This window comes from Xenopus laevis, chromosome 4L (genome assembly GCF_017654675.1).
Source record: "Xenopus laevis strain J_2021 chromosome 4L, Xenopus_laevis_v10.1, whole genome shotgun sequence".
Lineage (NCBI taxonomy): Eukaryota > Metazoa > Chordata > Amphibia > Anura > Pipidae > Xenopus > Xenopus laevis.
In genome coordinates this window covers 112,772,397-112,790,743 of record NC_054377.1, presented here as the reverse complement: position 1 = coordinate 112,790,743, position 18,347 = coordinate 112,772,397, and the positions used below count along the sequence as shown (strand labels likewise).

The 18,347-nt window shown below is 40.7% G+C and overlaps 1 protein-coding gene across 1 annotated transcript; it reads left to right on the top strand.

Moving 5' to 3' along the window:
- The first annotated feature begins 6,189 nt into the window (after positions 1-6,189).
- cebpg.L (CCAAT enhancer binding protein gamma L homeolog) lies at positions 6,190-17,159 on the top strand. Its single transcript, NM_001095901.1, is given in 2 exon segments — positions 6,190-6,352; positions 15,210-17,159. A coding segment is annotated over 1 exon segment (432 nt). The 5' UTR covers positions 6,190-6,352; positions 15,210-15,259; the 3' UTR covers positions 15,692-17,159.
- The last annotated feature ends 1,188 nt before the right edge of the window (positions 17,160-18,347 follow it).

Below are 18,347 nucleotides of genomic sequence, written 5' to 3'. Positions count from 1 at the left end.
TAGCCGGTGGGAAGGCATTGCGGGGAGATTAGTCACCCAAAGAAGAGGTGACTAATCTCCCCCAAATAGCATTGTGTACCTCTACCCTAAACTGCTAAACTATGTAAACTGCTAATATCTGTAAACTCTTTATTATTTTTTTTTTTTGTGCAGGTTCTCTTTAAATTCGGGACACACATGTGCAGTAAGCATTCAGTGATATCATTGGGAGTGCACTTGCGAGGGTAGAAATTGGCAGCTCCTGGAGAGCAATCTGCACATATGCATGATGTCACTTCTGGGGGCGCCCTGTCATGCATGACCCCAGCATTTCTTTCCCAGAGGTTGACAGCTCTGTTGTCACCTTTAAAATGGTGGCCTCAAAACTATGGGAAAGTGGAACGATGTATGGGATAATGCAATATCACAGCTCATTTGCTAAAACAGACATTTGCCTCCAATATTCTAGTAACTAGGAGTTAATTTTCTCGTCTGGCTTGCATGGTGCCAGGAACAAGCAAGACCTGGAAGAAGGTGTGGATGAAGTTTGTCACAGAATTCTGAACATGTTTTCCAACAACACTAGACCATTCTGTTTTAAAGAACTAGTAAAACCATAAAACTGGTTTATGAATAACATATAAACTTTGTATCTCTTCAATCAGCACAATACAGTAAACCTACCACTGGCTGTACACGGCAGATCTTGTCCCGATTTGGCCACACACACACACACACACACTGTGTCAAATTGGGCTGATGGACAATGATTGGATCATACAGACTGAGCTACGTACAGGTTTGGTCCTTGGCCAAGGGAGTTTTCAAACCTGTATGGTAGATATTGTTGGGCAGGTTAGTAAGATAGTGATTTTCTCATTTGCAAAGGAAAAAATATCACTATAGTCTGACCATTCTATTGGCACTGAGGTGTCTGTTAACAGCTCATCCAACCAATAGCTTGTGTGAAATTTTCCTTTTTCATGCACACACACTGGAATCATACCTATTTCTGTTCATGATTTTAAACCTGTTTTACTGTAAACCCAAAGCAGGGATTTTAACTAGGGACTAGGCCCTCTTGCCACCCACAATAATATTTAGCCATGTATGTATTTGGCCACTCACCCTGCAGACGGATTAGTCAAGTACTTGTCAAGTCAGGGAGTGTGTAGCCACCTTTAGGGCAGTGCCACATGCAGTGCTTTGCCTCTGTAAGAGGATGACTGACAATACCTGGGAAAGTCCTGGATGCAGTATCTGTCCCATGTTTCTCTGGTTCTGCGCCATGTATTTTTCCACTGCCTCAGATGGGCCAAAAAAACATCATTTCCCAGTGTGTGTATGTAAGAGTGAGTAGCTAGGTAGAAGACTGTGGTTTCCGCTCTGAGCTACAGTTTTGATATAGCACTAGAGAGAGGAACATAAATAAACCTTCCTAAGAGACTGATGCTTAAAGGCTGACAGAGACTTCTGGGACTTTATGCTCTAATGTTGTAGGTGCTGGGCATCTTTTGTTTCTTTGTACACCAATATGTGTGTTGAAGTAGGATTGATAATCCAAGTGTGCTGAAGCTGTTGATTTTATTCACAATTAAAGCCTGCCAAGCTGCATTGAACTCTTAAACGGGTTGTTCAGTTGTTCCCCAGAAATAAAGAGTTTTTTTCAATTACTTTCCATTATTTATTTTTTACTTTTTTTCCAAAATCTAAGTTTAAAGTTGAATGTTCGTGTCTCTGGTGTTTCAGTCTGGCAGCTCAGTAATTCAGGTGCAGACTCTAAACTGTTACAATTTTGCAACATTTAGTTGATACATTTCTCAGCAGCATCTCTGGAGTATTAGCAACTATTGTATTAATTCTAACAGCCGCCTGTAATGAAACCCAGTGACTCTGCTCAGCAGGGACAATAAGAAATGTATCAACTAAATGTATCGATTTAGAACAGTTTAGGGGTCGGTGACCCCTCCTCCCAGAGCTGCTTTTAGAAGTTGAAAAAAGACACTTTACACTTCAATATTAGAAAAACTGTTTCATGGTGAAAATAGAAAGTAATTGGAAAAAGTAGTTATTTCTGGTGATCTATCTGAAAACAAATTGTTGTTTGAAGGTGAACAACCCCTTGAAAGGAGAAAGAAAGGATAACAACAAGTATATCTGTATATGTTAAACATATGGGGGCAAATTTACTAAGAATCTAAGTTGCGCCAGGCGCAACTTCGCCGCACTTCGCCAGGCGAATTTTCGCCAGCGCTCCGCAAATTCACTAAAATGCGAAGTTGCGCACAGGGGTAGCGAAAGGTTGCGGAGTTGCGCTAGCGTTATTTCGCTATATAAAGCGAAGTTGCGCTAGCGAAGGCTAATTTGCATACGGTGCGAAATTCAAATTTCAATGGAGGAACACGTATCTGCACTACAAATGCCTAGAAAACCTTCAAATCTGCAAATAAAAATTTTATTTTGCCCTACACATGTGCCCACTGTCTAGGTAAGTTGCCATGAGTCAGGAAAAGTAGGGGGGAGGAAGGGGAGCCCCAAAAAATTTTGACTTTTTTTGAAACAATCCCTATCTACTCTATTGCGCTTCGCCAGGTCTGAGGTGGCGAAGAAGTCTAGCGTAAAAGTAGCGTTCGCTACACTGCGCAAGTTAGTGAATTTGCGTAGTTTCGTCGCTAGCGAAGATTCGCCTGGCGTAAGGTTGCGAAGTAACACTAGCGAAACTACGCCAGCGTTCGTTAGTGAATTTGCGCAGTAGCGAAAATGCCAAACGCTAGCGAATTAACGCTAGTGTTCGGCGCTTCGCGCGTTAGTGAATTTGCCCCATAATGTATAGTAACATACCACTACATCGCTGCTCTGCGCTCAGTAGAATTGCTACAATCTTCCAGTGTCAGCCAAGAAAATGGACTACCTGTATATCAATTGCTCTATTTCCTTTCCTTGTTTGGAAGTTCTGCCCTGGGAAATGTGCGTTGCTCTATACAGCTGTCTTTTAAACTTTTTTTTACCCCTCACATCTCCTGCTATGCGATTCCTATTCACGCACATGTGCATTATCTACCAGAACTTGAGGAAGTGACAACAAGTAGCTTGAAGGTGGCGTTCTACAGAAGTAGAGGAGCTTCAACTGGCTATATCTCCAGTGAGCTGGCGAATATTTAAAAAGAGTTTAGCGGTTCAGTTGAGAGACTAGTACATGGAAGATGTTTCACATGGTTGCCTTTCCTTCTACTCTAAAGGTGGTGTTAGACTCAATTTATGTGCTAAAACTAATACTGTGCTCTCAGCTAACCTGAACCTTACACTGCTCACCTGACACTGCTGGGCCCACAGGAGACAAATTGACAGAAACTACTGTGCCTTCTGTATCTATCAGAAAATTGGAAAGAATGCATTTTTGTCACAATTACTGTGTGTTTTAAATGCGGCAACTCTAGTGAATCCGGATGGCAAGGTATTGTCAGGAGAATTGTCACCTTCTGGCAGCACAGATTTCCCATGGGAGACAAATCTCTTTGTGCGCCATGGTATCTCAGACTGAACCAGTAACTAAACATTAGCTGTGACTTCTACTAAAGACTGTTTGCTCTAGAAAGACTAGATACTAATGCCATGGATAAAGAGAGACACTAAAGTGTGGATATTTTTTAAAGGCCAAAAACCCTTTCTTGAACACAGAGCCAAGCCAGGACGTACAGGCCTTAATGTGTTTTATGCACTGGACTGGATGTGTCCTGTTACATGCTGTTAATCTCTGCAACAGGTATTAGGGGTGGAGGTCAGAGACCCACTCTTTCATTGGGACAGAGCTGGACTTTACATTGGTTTAGAGCCAGTTTTATTAGAAGACTTAAAGGAAACTAATGATTTTTTGCTAACAAGTCTCTATTGTCAAATTTTTATAGCAATAAGAATTTTTTAACAAAAAGTAGACCTCATCTTTAGGTGGTAATGTAATAACAGGCAACAGGTTGTTTAGCAAACACCAAAGGCAGAATAAGATCACAGGCAGTGACACCAACCCATGCACTATTACACCCCTAACCATCCTCCTGTTGCTTGTTTCTGATATTTGGGTAAATTTTCAACGGTTTTCAGGGCCCGGATTTACATAGCAGGTGCCCCTAGTCCCGATGTCGTTTGTTGCCCTGTCACCTCACTTTTATTCAATCAAAGTTTCATCAGGACCAGAGCAGTGGGGATTGGCGTACAGGAAGTTTTAAAAACTATTGTATCTCATGGGCCTCTCCAGTGTTTCTAAACCAATGTGGGTGTGGTTGGCATGCCGCCCCCTAAAATCCTGCCGCCCTAGGCCCGGGCCTTGGTGGCCTCTCCACAAATCCGGGCCTGGCAGTTTTCATTGGTGGGGTTAAAAATAATTCAAGTACAAATTATAGGGCTGCAACCTCACGTGACCAGGTGAGGGGGCCAGATAAGGCTGTTCCTGAATGAGTTGATATGTCATTTACTGGATATCTCTCTTTGCTGATGCCTTTGCAGGGGAGGGAAGGAGAGATTGTGGCATTTCCATTGAAGTAAAGAGCTTGTAGTTCACAGAAACGAGTGATCACTACAGTGTAAACTGGGGCACAGAAGGTATCCCCAGTACAAGGGTTGCCACCTGGCCAGTATTTTAATGGCCTAGTCAGTAAATATTATGCTTGATATCAATGTTAATAGGTAAAAGGCTGGTATTTTTTTCCAAAAAGGTGGCAACATTACCCCCAGCCCCCCACCACTTACTAGTGAAGGCAAAATATGTCCCATGTGTAAAAATGTCCCACAAATACCACATTTGAATCTTTATGTCATCAGATTTGATTACCAATACCATTCCATACATGTAAGCTGCAGTGGTGGTGCATTGTTGCATTCAAATATTAGTTCCCTTCTGCCATGGAAACCGCTAATTCTGTATGCGAACCTCATAAACCCTTGGGACAACCCCATACACTAGTGACTTATTTTGAACACAAAGCCTTGTTTTATTGCCTGCTGCTGGTAACATTTTGATTAAGCTTTATGCCAACAATCATGTACAGTACAGTGAAAAGAGGAACAACACTCACTTGAATTCCAGGCACTTTGACCATGAAAAGGAAAACTAAACTCTAAAATGAAGGTATACCACGCGTGGTCCTTTTAAAGGAACCGCAACATCAAAAAATTAAAGTGTTTTTAATTTAATAAAAATATAATGCAGTGTTGCCCTGCACTGGTAAAACTGCTGTGTTTGCTTCAGAAATACTACTATTGTTTATATAAATAAGCTGCTGTGTAGCAATGGGGGCAGCCATTCAAAGGAGAAAAGGCTCAGGTTACAGCATACCTCCCAACTGTCCCTTTTTCGGAGGGACAGTCCCTCTTTTGACAGCTCAACCCACAGTCCCTCATTTGTACTGGAAAGTCCCTCTTTTCTCTGCACTGAACAGCCAGAAAAAGAAACAAAGTTTCTTACTTAATTGGCTTTTAGCAGAGAGCCCAGAACAACTAACAAGTGCAAATAAGATACTTTGTAACAATTCTGAGACACAAAAACACAGTTTAGATAAGGAGAAATATTTTCAAACTTTCATAACCTGCCAAATTTTGTAAAACAAACATGGTAATTAGGGGGTGTGGCCACAGAAAGGGGTGTGGTCAAAAAATTGCTGCGCTACATGCGGGAAAAAAAATTTTGTCCCTCTTTTTACTTCCAAAATGTTGGGAGGTATGGGTTACAGAGCAGACTGTGTAGAACATAATGTTATCTGTTATCCATTATTTAACCTGTGCCATATAGACTTTTTTTTTAAATTTCTGCCATTGCTACACAGCAGCTTGTTTATATGAACTATAGTAGTGTTTCTGAAGCAAACAGATCAGTTTTACCAGTGCAGGGAAACACTACATGATATTTTCATTACTTTAATACACTTAATTTTTTTGGTGTTAGTGTTGATTTAAGTAAAATAGTCTGGATGCACATTCCTTTTCCCAGCATATCCCAATAAAATAAGGTGTAAAGAAGAAGTGCAGACAATGAGTGCAAACAAGTCTGTTTTAATGTATCTCACGGGGAAACTTTTAGTCACACAAACCAATAAAGTTTCACATGAAAAAAAAGGGACTTGTGATCTGTGGGCGGGGCCGTTTACCACTTGCCAGCGGCGGATTGGCTGCCTCTGCTGCCGGTTGGGGGATTGCATCATGCTGTCGGAGAGAGGAAAGATCCGAGTGATTTCGCAACAATCTATTGTGCTGTTCGCATGATCCAGAGCCCCGAGTGCCCAGAGGAGGAGTAACCTACGGATCCCTAGTGGGGACAGGGGAAGCAAGTCGTGGGGGAGGGATCGGCTTCCCTCCCCGGGCAGGAGAACCTCGAAGCCATCAGGTAAATTGGACTGATTTGATGTCGAAACATCTCAGAACGGGTGTATTTTACCTGACACTCTGCAGGTGTTCTGCTGTGTTTCCCTTTAGCACTCAGTGTGTCTGGGACGGCTGGTAGAACATACTGGCAGTTGTACCTTTACAGACTTCATGGCAGTCACAGAACCGAGAGGGGAAGAGGAGTTGGAATGAAAGTTGGGGTAATGCCTTTAGTCAGGATACTAGTGGCCTTCAGCTGTGGCACAACTCTACTACTGAGACTGACATTTGTATGTGTGTGTAACAGCTGGAGAGCCCAGGCAGCTTTACCCTGCTCAAACAATAAGGATAAATACACCAGCAAACCTATAAGCCTCGTGTTACGTATCAGCATGGGCTCTCAGGGAGATGTCACACAGGGAACTTACTCACTAAAGCTTTGTATTGATCTACAGTCAGCTCACTGTCACACCCTGTCATGCAACTCTATTGCTCTAAGCAATAATTCTTTAGTCCACACGTTTCAATTCAGCTATAACTTTCAGTGGGTGCTACAGGCCATCCCACTATGTTGTCCTCCTATCCAGACTGTTCTGTATAGCTTAGCTTTGCCTTTGCACATAGGAACAAACTCATTCCTTTTAACATCTATCATGTCTTAGGGCAGAGACACGCTGCTATTTCGGGAAAAATTAGTCGTCCAGCGACAAATCGCTTCTACTTTGGTCGACTAATCTCCCCGAACTGTTAATCGCCAGCAGGATGGCACTTTGAACGCTTAATTTTCCGAAGTTGCCTCATGGGGAAACTTCAGGCGACTTCGGAAAGCCAAAGCGATCTGACTGCCATTCCGCCGGCGATTTACATTCTAGCTGGCGGGAAATCAGCTTGGGGAGATTTATTTGCCTGAAGAAGAAGCGATTTATCGTTGGGCGACTAATCTCCCGAAATAGCAGCACGTGTCTGTGCCTTTATGCGAAGACACACAGAGCTACTAGTACAAGCTACTTTTCACAGCTACACAATAGACCAGTGATCCCCAACCAGTAGCTCGTGAGCAACATGTTGCTCTTCAACCCCTTGGATGTTGCTCCCAGTGGCCTCAAAGCAGGTGATTATTTTTGTATTCAAGATTTGAAGGCAAGTTTTGGTTGCTTAAAAACCAGATGTACTGCCAAACAGAGCCTACTGTAGCTGTCATTCCATATAGGGGCTACCAATAGCCAATCACAGCCCTTATTTGGCACCCCAATGAACATTTTCCATGCTTGTGTTGCTCCCCAACTCTTTTTAAATCTGAATGTTGCTAACAGGTGAAAAAAGGTTGGGGACCCCTGCAATAGACAGTATTGATAATTGGCTTTGCTGTTTTAGCAGAGGCAATTCTGAGTATTGTAAGTTATGGGTGTAAAATCCTTTGGGAGAGTGGGGGATACTGGTGGGAACACAACCCATGTAGAGGGAGCAGCCCCTGCCTTAATGTGTTATGTGTCCTGGTAATGCTGTTCTTCTGGATCTTTTGCCACATTCCAATACTGTATCCGAAAACAAAGATGAGCTTAGTATTCATAAAGTACTGCAATAGTGCAGTTATCGAACCAGTTCAGTTGCTACAGCAATTTATGACTATGGCAGAAGCCAACTGAATTGGTTTATAGCCCAGTGATAGTGGGCATATGGGCTCGAAAGCATGGTGTTGTTTATTATAGGCTTTCCAGTGTATTCAGAAACATGATTATTTGAAATGATTGAGTTCTTAGGGTGCTAAGCAGTATGCCCTTACTTAGTGTCTGCCCTGCAGCTCCACAGGCTGTTATGCAGATTTTCTGTATATATAACCAGTAGTAGCATGTTGTACCATTTGTAAGCATAATATGGTACTAATTTGATATAACAGTCATTACCAGGAGGTGCAGCCACACGCAGTTCACTTCTTTCCAAACTATTAGATTGTATCATAAGCATTTTCTTTTTGGCCAGTATACTGTGGTGTGAATAAACTAGAGATGAATGTAGCAAATTGCAAGTTTTCCCTCACCGCTTACAAACTGATGCTTACATTAATGACTGAGTTGTATGAATAAGCCGGTGCCTTGGGACAGAATCAGGGGACTTTTATACCTGAATCATCAGTGATTGGCAGAGTCACTTACAATGCCAATGATATTTAAAAATGAAATGCTCTGTAAATATTTACAACAGTGCTTCACCCTGTGTTTGTGTGGGTTTCCTCCCAGGAATAATACTGCTACACGCATTGCATAATATAAGACTGGAAGCCCATTGCTTAGAGTTACTTTACAAGCCCCCCTATAAGATGAAGAGCAAAGGCTAAAGTTGCTATAATAAGTTTCTTGGTAAAAAAACCTGTAGTTTAACCTGCGCAGTGAGTTGCATTGAATGCTAATCTCGGATTACAAGCAAATTGATGGTGGCATGTACTGTGCAAGTGTGATCATGTTTAGTTGAATGCTGGGTCTCACTTACCTCATACAGAAAGTATAACTATTTAAGAATAATTTATGACTGTCTCAGAGTTTCCATACTGTGCTTAATGCTTAGTATGACTCAGGATGACAGAGAGGGGATATGCCTAATAGATCTGCTGGAAGTTGCCTCAGAAATGCCTCATGCCTCGCTGTATTCTGATTCCCGAACCATCAGTGTTGCTGCCCCAATCTTACATGTTGCATCATACTCAGGAACTGCTAATAAGTCGTGTGTTCCCATGCAGGCAACAACAGAATTTCTTCTGGCACATATTTAGCTACATATAGCTGTGAGCCACATTTGATTACACAAGGAATTTAACAGCATGGGTGTCTCACATCCAAGGGAACTCCAAACTAAGACAAAAAGGATACAGTGTTCTATCAGATACTTCTATTCTGCCTTGTCATATTCAATATGGCGGTTCTACCAACAGTAAGAGGTAGATTTATCAAGGGTCGAATTGAAAATTCAAAAATTTTTTATGGTTTTTATGGTTGACTAGGGAGTTATTCAAATTAGTTTCGAGTTTTTTTATTCAAATTTGATTTTCGAGATTTATCATACTCTGGCCCTTTAAGAACTCGAATTCGACTATTCGTCACCTAAAACCTGCCAAATTGCTGTTAAGTCGATGGGAGAGGTCCAGGGATCAATTTGGATTTGTTTGCAGCCTTCCTGACATTTGAGTTTTCGATTCGAGTTTTCGGGTCGATTAAATTCATCGGAGTTTTAAAAATTAGATTTTTTTTAAATACATTTCGATTGGTTGAATTTATGGAAGTTTAGGGGAGTTTTTAAAATCTCACATGAATTCGAAATTCAACCTTTGCTAAATGTGCCTCTATGTTTTATTAAGCCTCATAGACTGTTACCTGTTTAGGTCAAGGTGCACTGAAAATCCATCCGTGTTGCACCTTGTCCTGTCACTACAGGAGAAATAATTAAAAGTGACAGCACTTTTTCCAGGAAGAACAATTAAAAATGGCAGCACTTTTTCCAGGAGAAATAATTAAAAGTGACAGCACTTTTTCCAGAATCCTTCCTGGTAGGTGATACAGTTGGTTGTGTGTTTAGAGTATCCACACTGCTGTATGTCACCCTTGAAAGTCTTTTTCCTTGAGTGGGATTTTGGTGGCGTTGTGTGCCCTGGAAACAAAACAGGGCCTCCAAACATGCAGTTTGCATCTCTGTCTAGAAGAGGTTGGCTCTGGAGGCACATATGTGCTGGCATTTATTGTGTCAGGCACAGGATATTGTATTCTGCTGATATATTTAACTACATATATCCTAGACACTGTCTGGGAAGTTCTGTCCTTCATGCAATGGCGGCCCTTCTCGATATCAATGCAGGAGATGTGCATAAAACACCCCATATATCATTAGGGTCTGAGTCCTTCTTTCGCCAGCACATATTCTTCGGGCACCATGTTTCCCATAGATTACAGTGGGAAGTGGTTTGACTGACAGTCCTTTCTGCCTGATAGCAGTGGCAGTCTAATGCCTCGTAATCCTTGACACTTCATAGCATTGCACTTTAGCTGACTAAGCTGAATTAGAGGATGAGCACCATGATAAAGCAGTGTTATAATCCTTTCAGTTGGGGGCATTATGTTGGCTAATTATAAAGTAGATGATTTTTTTGTCCTTTCAGATATTTATATAGTTGTTTTCATTCTTAAATTAAATTGTTACATCATATTTGAGCAGATCAGGGGAATGACCCATGCCACAGTAGTCTAATCATTATATGTAATTTGTGTTGAACCCATTGACTATATGTGTGTGGTCTGACATGTCAAGGTGGCCATACACTTTATCAGATCCGCACATTTGGTGAGGTCGCCAGAGGAGTTGATCTTTCCCCAATGTGCCCAGCAAAGGTGGACAATATCTGGCTTTAATAAACTTGTTGGCTCTAGGGCCAAATGATCGTATTATAATGGCGGGATTAAGAGCCATCAGAGTAATGTCCGCATCAGTTAGCCGTTGCAGTTCACGATCTGAAGGGAAAAATCAAACCTGCCTGATTTTTGGCTAGATATCTGTCGGGAGGGCTCATCGTGAGTCCCCATACAGGGACAGATAAACTGCTGAAACGGTCTTAAGGGCCCAAATTGACAGATTAAATCTACCCATGTATGGCCACTTTACAGAAAAATCACTTCCCTAGTAGGCCAAATCACCTTTGGTCTTTTCGATATGAGAACAACATACCTATCTGTTAATATTACAAGCACTTTATTTTATACACATGTATGTGAACTGCAGTCACTCGGCAGCTATAGTAGCCTTCAGGTTTCTACTTGCCAAAATTGAACTGTAGATTTAACCATGCAGATTAGGAAAAAATTTGCTGAAATGGTGGAAACTGCAGTCTACCAATTGTCTCCTGATATTCTCTCTGGGCTGAACAAATGATTCTCCCCTGTGAGGTTTCATGGCAGAAGTAGTGCTGTAGCCGCGTGAAACGCTTCTTGCTTGAAGTGCGCTGTTTCTCTGAAGGATTTGCAGGACTGAGTTTGCATGGGGATGATGCAATGCTTCTGAAATGATACAGTGAAGTCATTCTATGTATAGAGGCTGCAAAAGGATAAGTAATCGCAGCATTGTGTTCCTTGTGTATATCTATTCTTCAGCACAAAGAATCCACTATATCCACATTAAGTGGTCTCCATGGTTTGTACTGTATGTTTCACTTCATGCTGTTCTTTATTTCCTATTTAAATAAATTAGTGTTGGTGTGTTTATGTATTGGTAGGCAGCAAGCTCTGGGAAGTGGTCGAGTGTACCCCCCAACCCCCATGGGGATACAGTAGTGGTCAGCAAATGGCTAATATATGGATCCCTTTGGTATGCCGGGGACCTTAAAATCTTGTTAATGGGTTTGAGTGAATCTTGTGGATATTCTATGTACCAGCTCCAAACTGACAAAAAATACAGGGAGAGCAGTAGATGCCTACAAAAGGAATTTAATACAAACTGGCCAAATATAGCAGACATAAGTATTTTTATATTTGTCTGTGAATGATTTTTTTTTTTTTATGACTGCGAATGAGAATGATAAAAGGAGTTTCTGCTTCTTATAAATATGGAATAATCTTCTTCTTTTTTTTTTTCCATTTTATAATGGGTCTCATGGCAGAAGAGGAAAATGTTGGCAACTGATATTATCGAAAATATGATATTATCGAAATATGTAGGGTGGGTCCTGATAACCTGTTGTATAGGGAAAAGATGGTGATAACTCAAGTGAAGGAAATAGGCGGGTATTTTTTATTGTAAGAATGGCGACTAGAATGTAACTCCAGTACTGAAGAGTGGGAAGGGTACACTTAGCAAATAAAGGATAAGAGTATGCACATGCCCCACAGAAAAATATAACTATAAATGATATATAATTAGGATGGGTATCCATGCCTTTCTTAATGTTCTGAGCAAGCAGAATTGTAACCAAAATGATAATGTTGTCTACACTCCTATAATTGCCTTCTTATGGTTGGTGATGAAATAACTTGTTCCAAATACTCCTGTTTCCCATGACACTATAATGAAGGTAACAGATGTGTGCGCGCTTGTTTAGGGGTGGTAAAGGTGTCTCAGATCCATCCTGTGTTGCCTTATGCTACCTACAGACCCAAGGGACCTTGTTCCTCATTAACCAAACACTTTACTGTTGCATAGCAAAACAAGTTGTTGTGTGCTTATGGTACATCACCCACCTTTCATAATGTTGTGCTTACGGTAGATTTTACACACTGTTTTGAAGTGTGCACCCAAAGGAATTTCTTTGCACGAAATTCAAGGAAAATTTCTCCCTGAGTAGTTCTGTTGGCCTTAGGGCTATATTTAGTCTTGTTGGCCAGCATGACTTATTTCTTCCCCAATGCTTATTAATAATAATGTGATGCAATTCATCATGTAACTGCACACAGTATTTTCAAAAACATACACCATGTCATGGAGGGTAGCGATGACAGGGTTTATGTCCTTGGTGCTAGAATTCATGTGTTCACTCCTTCAGCGCATAAGCACAGTGAGCCCAAACACAAGCAGCCTGTATTCTCATTAGAGTTTTTACATATGAAGCGAAGCAGCTGTAGCAGCTGGGACCACAAAGCAGAATGAGAACCACAAGGGAGTTCACCAAGAAAAACAACTATAACTATTAATAATACAACTAGCATGTGTGATTGTTGGATCACAAGATTCACAATGTTTACAAAAATAAAGTAAGACTTTTTATGGCAAAAAAAGCAACATCAGGCACTAAGCAACAAAATCTTGCTAAGAAGTGATACACCTTCTGTATACATGCCAAATTTTGTTTTAGCCTCTCCTGCTAACCCAACATTTCTTCCAGACCATGTGAGTCAAGTCTGTGTATTTTCAGCTGAGAATTAAGACTACTGACAAACAGCATTTTGACTGCGTCTCTAGGCAAAAAATGTGACAATCCAAACGTCACTGTTGCTTATGCTGCTGAATCTAAAGTGCCATTCAGGGCAAACGCAGAGAGGTGGCAGTTGGAGGTAACTGAACTTAGCTTTTTTTGGCACCATTGTCCACCTGTCACTATTCTTTGTGTATCAGGTAGGGCACTATACATTCAGTAATATTAGGAGTAGTGAACGGCAGACTGGTGTTCTAACCTCCCCTGTGTTTCAGTGTAGGTTAGTGCCAGTGAAAAACACACTGTGTGGCATTAATCTAAGAGTTTTCTGTTTCCCTTGCTCCTGTGTGTCCTATGTCTGTGACAAACAGGGAAATCAGTAGTTACTGCTTTTGTCTAAAGATAGGGAATAAACAGCAAACAGCACTATTCTATAATCAATACAAATTTGGAGGGTGAATATATAGTAAATAAAGTACCCCCTCTTGTAAATTATAAGGATATTATAAATTACTGAGGTCATGGAACTCCGAGGTAACTTCTAATATCCTCATATTTTGCAACTGGGGGTACTTTATTTATTATAATATAGAGATTTTATTGAGTCATGTAACAGAAATGACATCAGAACTCACCGTTTATAAGGATATAATTTACAAGATATCCATAGCTTTTGTGTATTTTATATATATATATATATAATACACAAAAGCCATGAATATCTTGTAAATTATATCCTTATAAACGGTGAGTTCTGATGTCATCAGTTATAAACGGTGAGTTCTGATGTCATTTCTGTCACATGACTCACTGAAGTTTGTGTATTATAATAAATAAAGTACCCCCAGTTGCAAAATATGAGGATATTAGAAGTTACCTTGGAGTTCCATGACCTGTATATGGTCATGAAACTCCTCGGTAACTTATAATATCCTTATATTTTACAAAAGGGAGTACTTTATTCAATATATATACCGTATATACTCGTGTATAAGCCGACCCGTGTATAAGCCGAGGTACCTAATTTACCTAAGAAAACTGGAAAAATGTATTGACTCGTGTATAAGCCTAGGGGCTGATTGAAAATCAATCTGTACTTTGTACAGGAACGCTCCTCTAGTCATATAGACAGCCCTGCTGAGAATAAGGATTGCACTTCCCCAAGCAAACAGCGTATAAGAAATTCAAATCCCGTAATATCGGATCCCTCACCTCCCTCTCCCATAGCGCATCAGGACTCTGTGACTGACGATCGCCGCCCGGAGCAGGTCCAGGAGCTCCGGGCGGCGCGTCCTTCCCTGCCGGCGTCCTTCCAAAATGGCGGCGCCCATGGCCGCCACGTGGGTAGAGGCGCCGGCGCCGCTACCCACGTGGCGGCCATGGGCGCCGCCATTTTGGGAGCGACGCCGGCAGGGAAGGACGCGCCGCCCGGAGCTCCTGGACCTGCTCCGGGCGAGAGAGAGAGAGAGAGAGAGTGTACTGTTCATATTATGCATACTTAAGACTGGCCACTGTCTATAAAAAGGAACAGTAACCCCAAAAAAGTTTTTTAATATAATGAAACATCATGTATTGTTGCCCTGCACTGTTAAAACTGATTTGCTTCAGAAACACTACTATAGTTCATATAAACAAGCTGCTGTGTAGCAATCTCAGAAATGTATAAAAAGGCTTTATGGCACAGGTAAAATAGTGGATAACAGACCATTATGTTCTACAGAGCTTATCTGCTCACAGCAGCTTATTTATATAAACAATAGTAGTGTTTCTGAAGAAAACACATCAGTTTTAACAGTGCAGGCCAAAACTGCATTATATTTTTATTACTTTAAAACACTTTTGTTTTTTGATGTTACTGTTCCTTTAATAGACAAACAAATAGGCAGTTTTACTATAATATAATGTTACTGTAGTGTTTTACTATAGCTGTGGGTGAGCGTACTGTGCCAAGTTTTTATTTTTCTATCCATAGTAATATTTGTTTGTTTGATTTCAGGTATAATTTACTGAACATTAAACTACATAGAGTCCTCCAAATTTATCTTTATGGACAAGTTAGACCAAATGAACCAGTCCCCTTCCACCGCATCTGAGGGCCTGAGCGATGCCCTGCCAGGTAGCCCAGCAACACCACAGCGTGTGCCGCTAAACCCTGGAGGTGGAGGCAAAGCCACCCCTCCAAGCAAAAACAGCAAAAAGAGTCAACGTTTGGAACGTGGGAGCGAAGAGTACCGTCAGCGTCGGGAGCGTAACAACATGGCCGTCAAGAAGAGCCGCTTAAAAAGCAAGCAGAAGGCTCAAGACACACTGCAAAGGGTCAACCAGTTGAAAGAAGAGAACGAAAGACTGGAGGCCAAAATCAAGCTTCTTACCAAGGAGCTGAGTGTGCTGAAGGACCTGTTCTTAGAGCATGCACACAACCTGTCGGACAATGTGCAGCCAGAATCCAGTACACCTGGACAGGAGTCCGCTGGATAATAACCGATTTGAAGATCTACCACTGATTATTGGTGGAAAAGAATAACTTTTTTGAGGGGTGGAGAGTCCCCTGAAATCCTGCATTGTCTTTTAATTACAGACGACATGCAGCAGCAGGGGCTGTAGTAACTGATTTTGCTTTCAGTCTGGGATCCAATAATTTATGCAGGAGTGTATTGGTGTTGATGTTTGTCTGTGGCTCATCTGGTGCAACTCATTTGCTTTGGAAAGTTATTACAGAAAGGAAGCTGGGGGGCAGTATTCACCTTTGTCCAGCACAAACCAGATAAATAGGGTTAGTTTAAAAAGATATCGTTCACATGGATTGTTGTTATATTAACTCTTGCCTCTTCAATACTCACTGCAGGAGGTAATTGAATGATATAATCCACTCATTCACTTATTTATTATGTCTGAGAGTGTATGCAGCACATAAGGTAGAAGCTTTTTATCCCTCTTTGCAGTTGAAGGCAAAAGCAAGTCATACACGATATTGTCCCATGTACGGGCACCTCCACCTCTCACAATGACTTTCTTAAAGCAAGATGGAGGCAGTTGATATAAAAATACAGTTCTTACTCCATGTGCACTCAAAATGGATACTGTCATCCAGATCATTTTCTGCCTAAAACCACAAGATAATGCATATCAGAGTAGTGTTATGGAGCAGAAAAGAAAATACAAGTGAGCTTTGGAGTAATGCAATATGCTACATATGACTGTATATATGGCTGTAAAGCACAAACCAAAAGAGCAAAAAACTTCTGTGCAGCAATTCTCTGTATACGAATGACTCAGAGTTTTTATTGTTTACATTTACACCACCATGACTTAAAGATAGAAAGCAGGCCATGCACAGACTGCTTTAGCTGTTGACTCTCTCTGACCTTCGAGATTTACTAGGTTTGTTTGACCGCTTATTGAGCCGCAGGCAATGTCCACAAATTATGTGATTGCTGGTTTAGTGTCAAATGGTTTGAACAGCATATGGACCACAAAGTGGGTGAGGATAGGCTTGTATGCTTACCTCACCAAATGACCAAATCTTGCTGTGTAGAGTTGGATAGATAAGAGAATAAAAAAACAAACTTCAGATGGCAGTATCCCTTTTAATATTTTCAAGTAACCATTTTTGGATTAGTCATAGGTACATATTGCCCCTTTTGTTTGTGGTGAACTTATAGAAATCATATATTTAATGTAACCATTCTGATTGTATATATTTGTTGACAGCAGAAGTAAAAACTATTTTTTCACCAGGCTTCCTAGCAAGACTATATACAGTCTTTAGAATCCCCTTCATATGTATTCATTATGAAATGTTTTAGATTAGGATTGTCAAAACTATGGCCTCTCTAGTTGTTGGGGAAAAACACATTCATTGGCTGGCTGACAATTGGTGTTTCTGTTCCAATAGCTGGAGTTTTTGATTTTTTTTTTAATGTAAATAAATTCTATTTTACTGTTATCTGATGTATTATGTCTTAAGCACAGCAAATGAGGCCAAACACCTAGAAACATTTTAACCACCCGTGAGCCCAAATGTTTGGTATATAAAAATTAGGGATGCACCAAATCCAGGATTCGGTTCGGGATTCGGCCTTTTTCAGTAGGATTTGGATTCAGCTGAATCCTTCTGCCCGGCCAAACCGAATCCTAATTTGCATATGCAAATTAGGGGCGGGGAGGGAAATCGTAAGATTTTTTGTCACAAAACAAGGAAGTAAAAAATGTTTTCCCTTTCCCACCCCTAATTTACATATGCAAATTAGGATTTGGTTCGGTATTCAGCTGAATCTTTTGAGAAGGATTCGGGGGTTCGGCCGAATCCAAAATAGTGGATTCGGTGCATCCCTAATAAAAATTATTCTTAAAATAATTGTGTTGCATTGAATTAATTAGACAAAATCAGTTCTTATAAAAATGACTCACTCTTAAACCCACCTCTCCTTTCCCCCCTCTGCCAAACTGCATCTTCTAATCCACTTCTGAATAAATTTATATAATGGATAATACTCCAAATCCAGAAGATTTTGCAGAATTTGGATTCAGTAGTATTTTAGGAGAACTTAATTACAGCCCTCAATCTCTTGTGACTTTAAAGCTCTGCACATGTGAGTACATCTTTGGTCCACAGATATTGTCCTATTTTTTGCTCAAATATATAATAATATGCACATTTTAGTTCAGATTCCATTTTAAAAATTCTGCTTTCTGTGCATTCCTAACTAACATATGGTTTGAAGTATGAATGTGATTCAATATGTATGTAAATGAATGCTGTGCCTTACTATACAGGGAGTCCTCGAGTCACATACACCCTACTTACAACTCACACTTACAGATGGGGGCTGTTACATTAACATACTATGGTTTGCTTGACTTTTATTAGCATTTAGCTTTAATAAACCACCTGCCACAATCCCCTCTGGCATGTGTCGTCTACTGTGGAGCACAGAAAGGTAAAAATAAACACTATGTTAAGACAGACATCTGTCGACGTTGCATTTAATAAGTAAATGTATATGTTTCAACTAACATAGAAATTCAACTTAACAACAGGCCCTATCTCGTAAGTAACCCAGGGACTGCCTGTACTTGCTATATATTATGTGGCCCCTTTTTTTTTCCGAATGGAATTTGATAAGTCGAATGA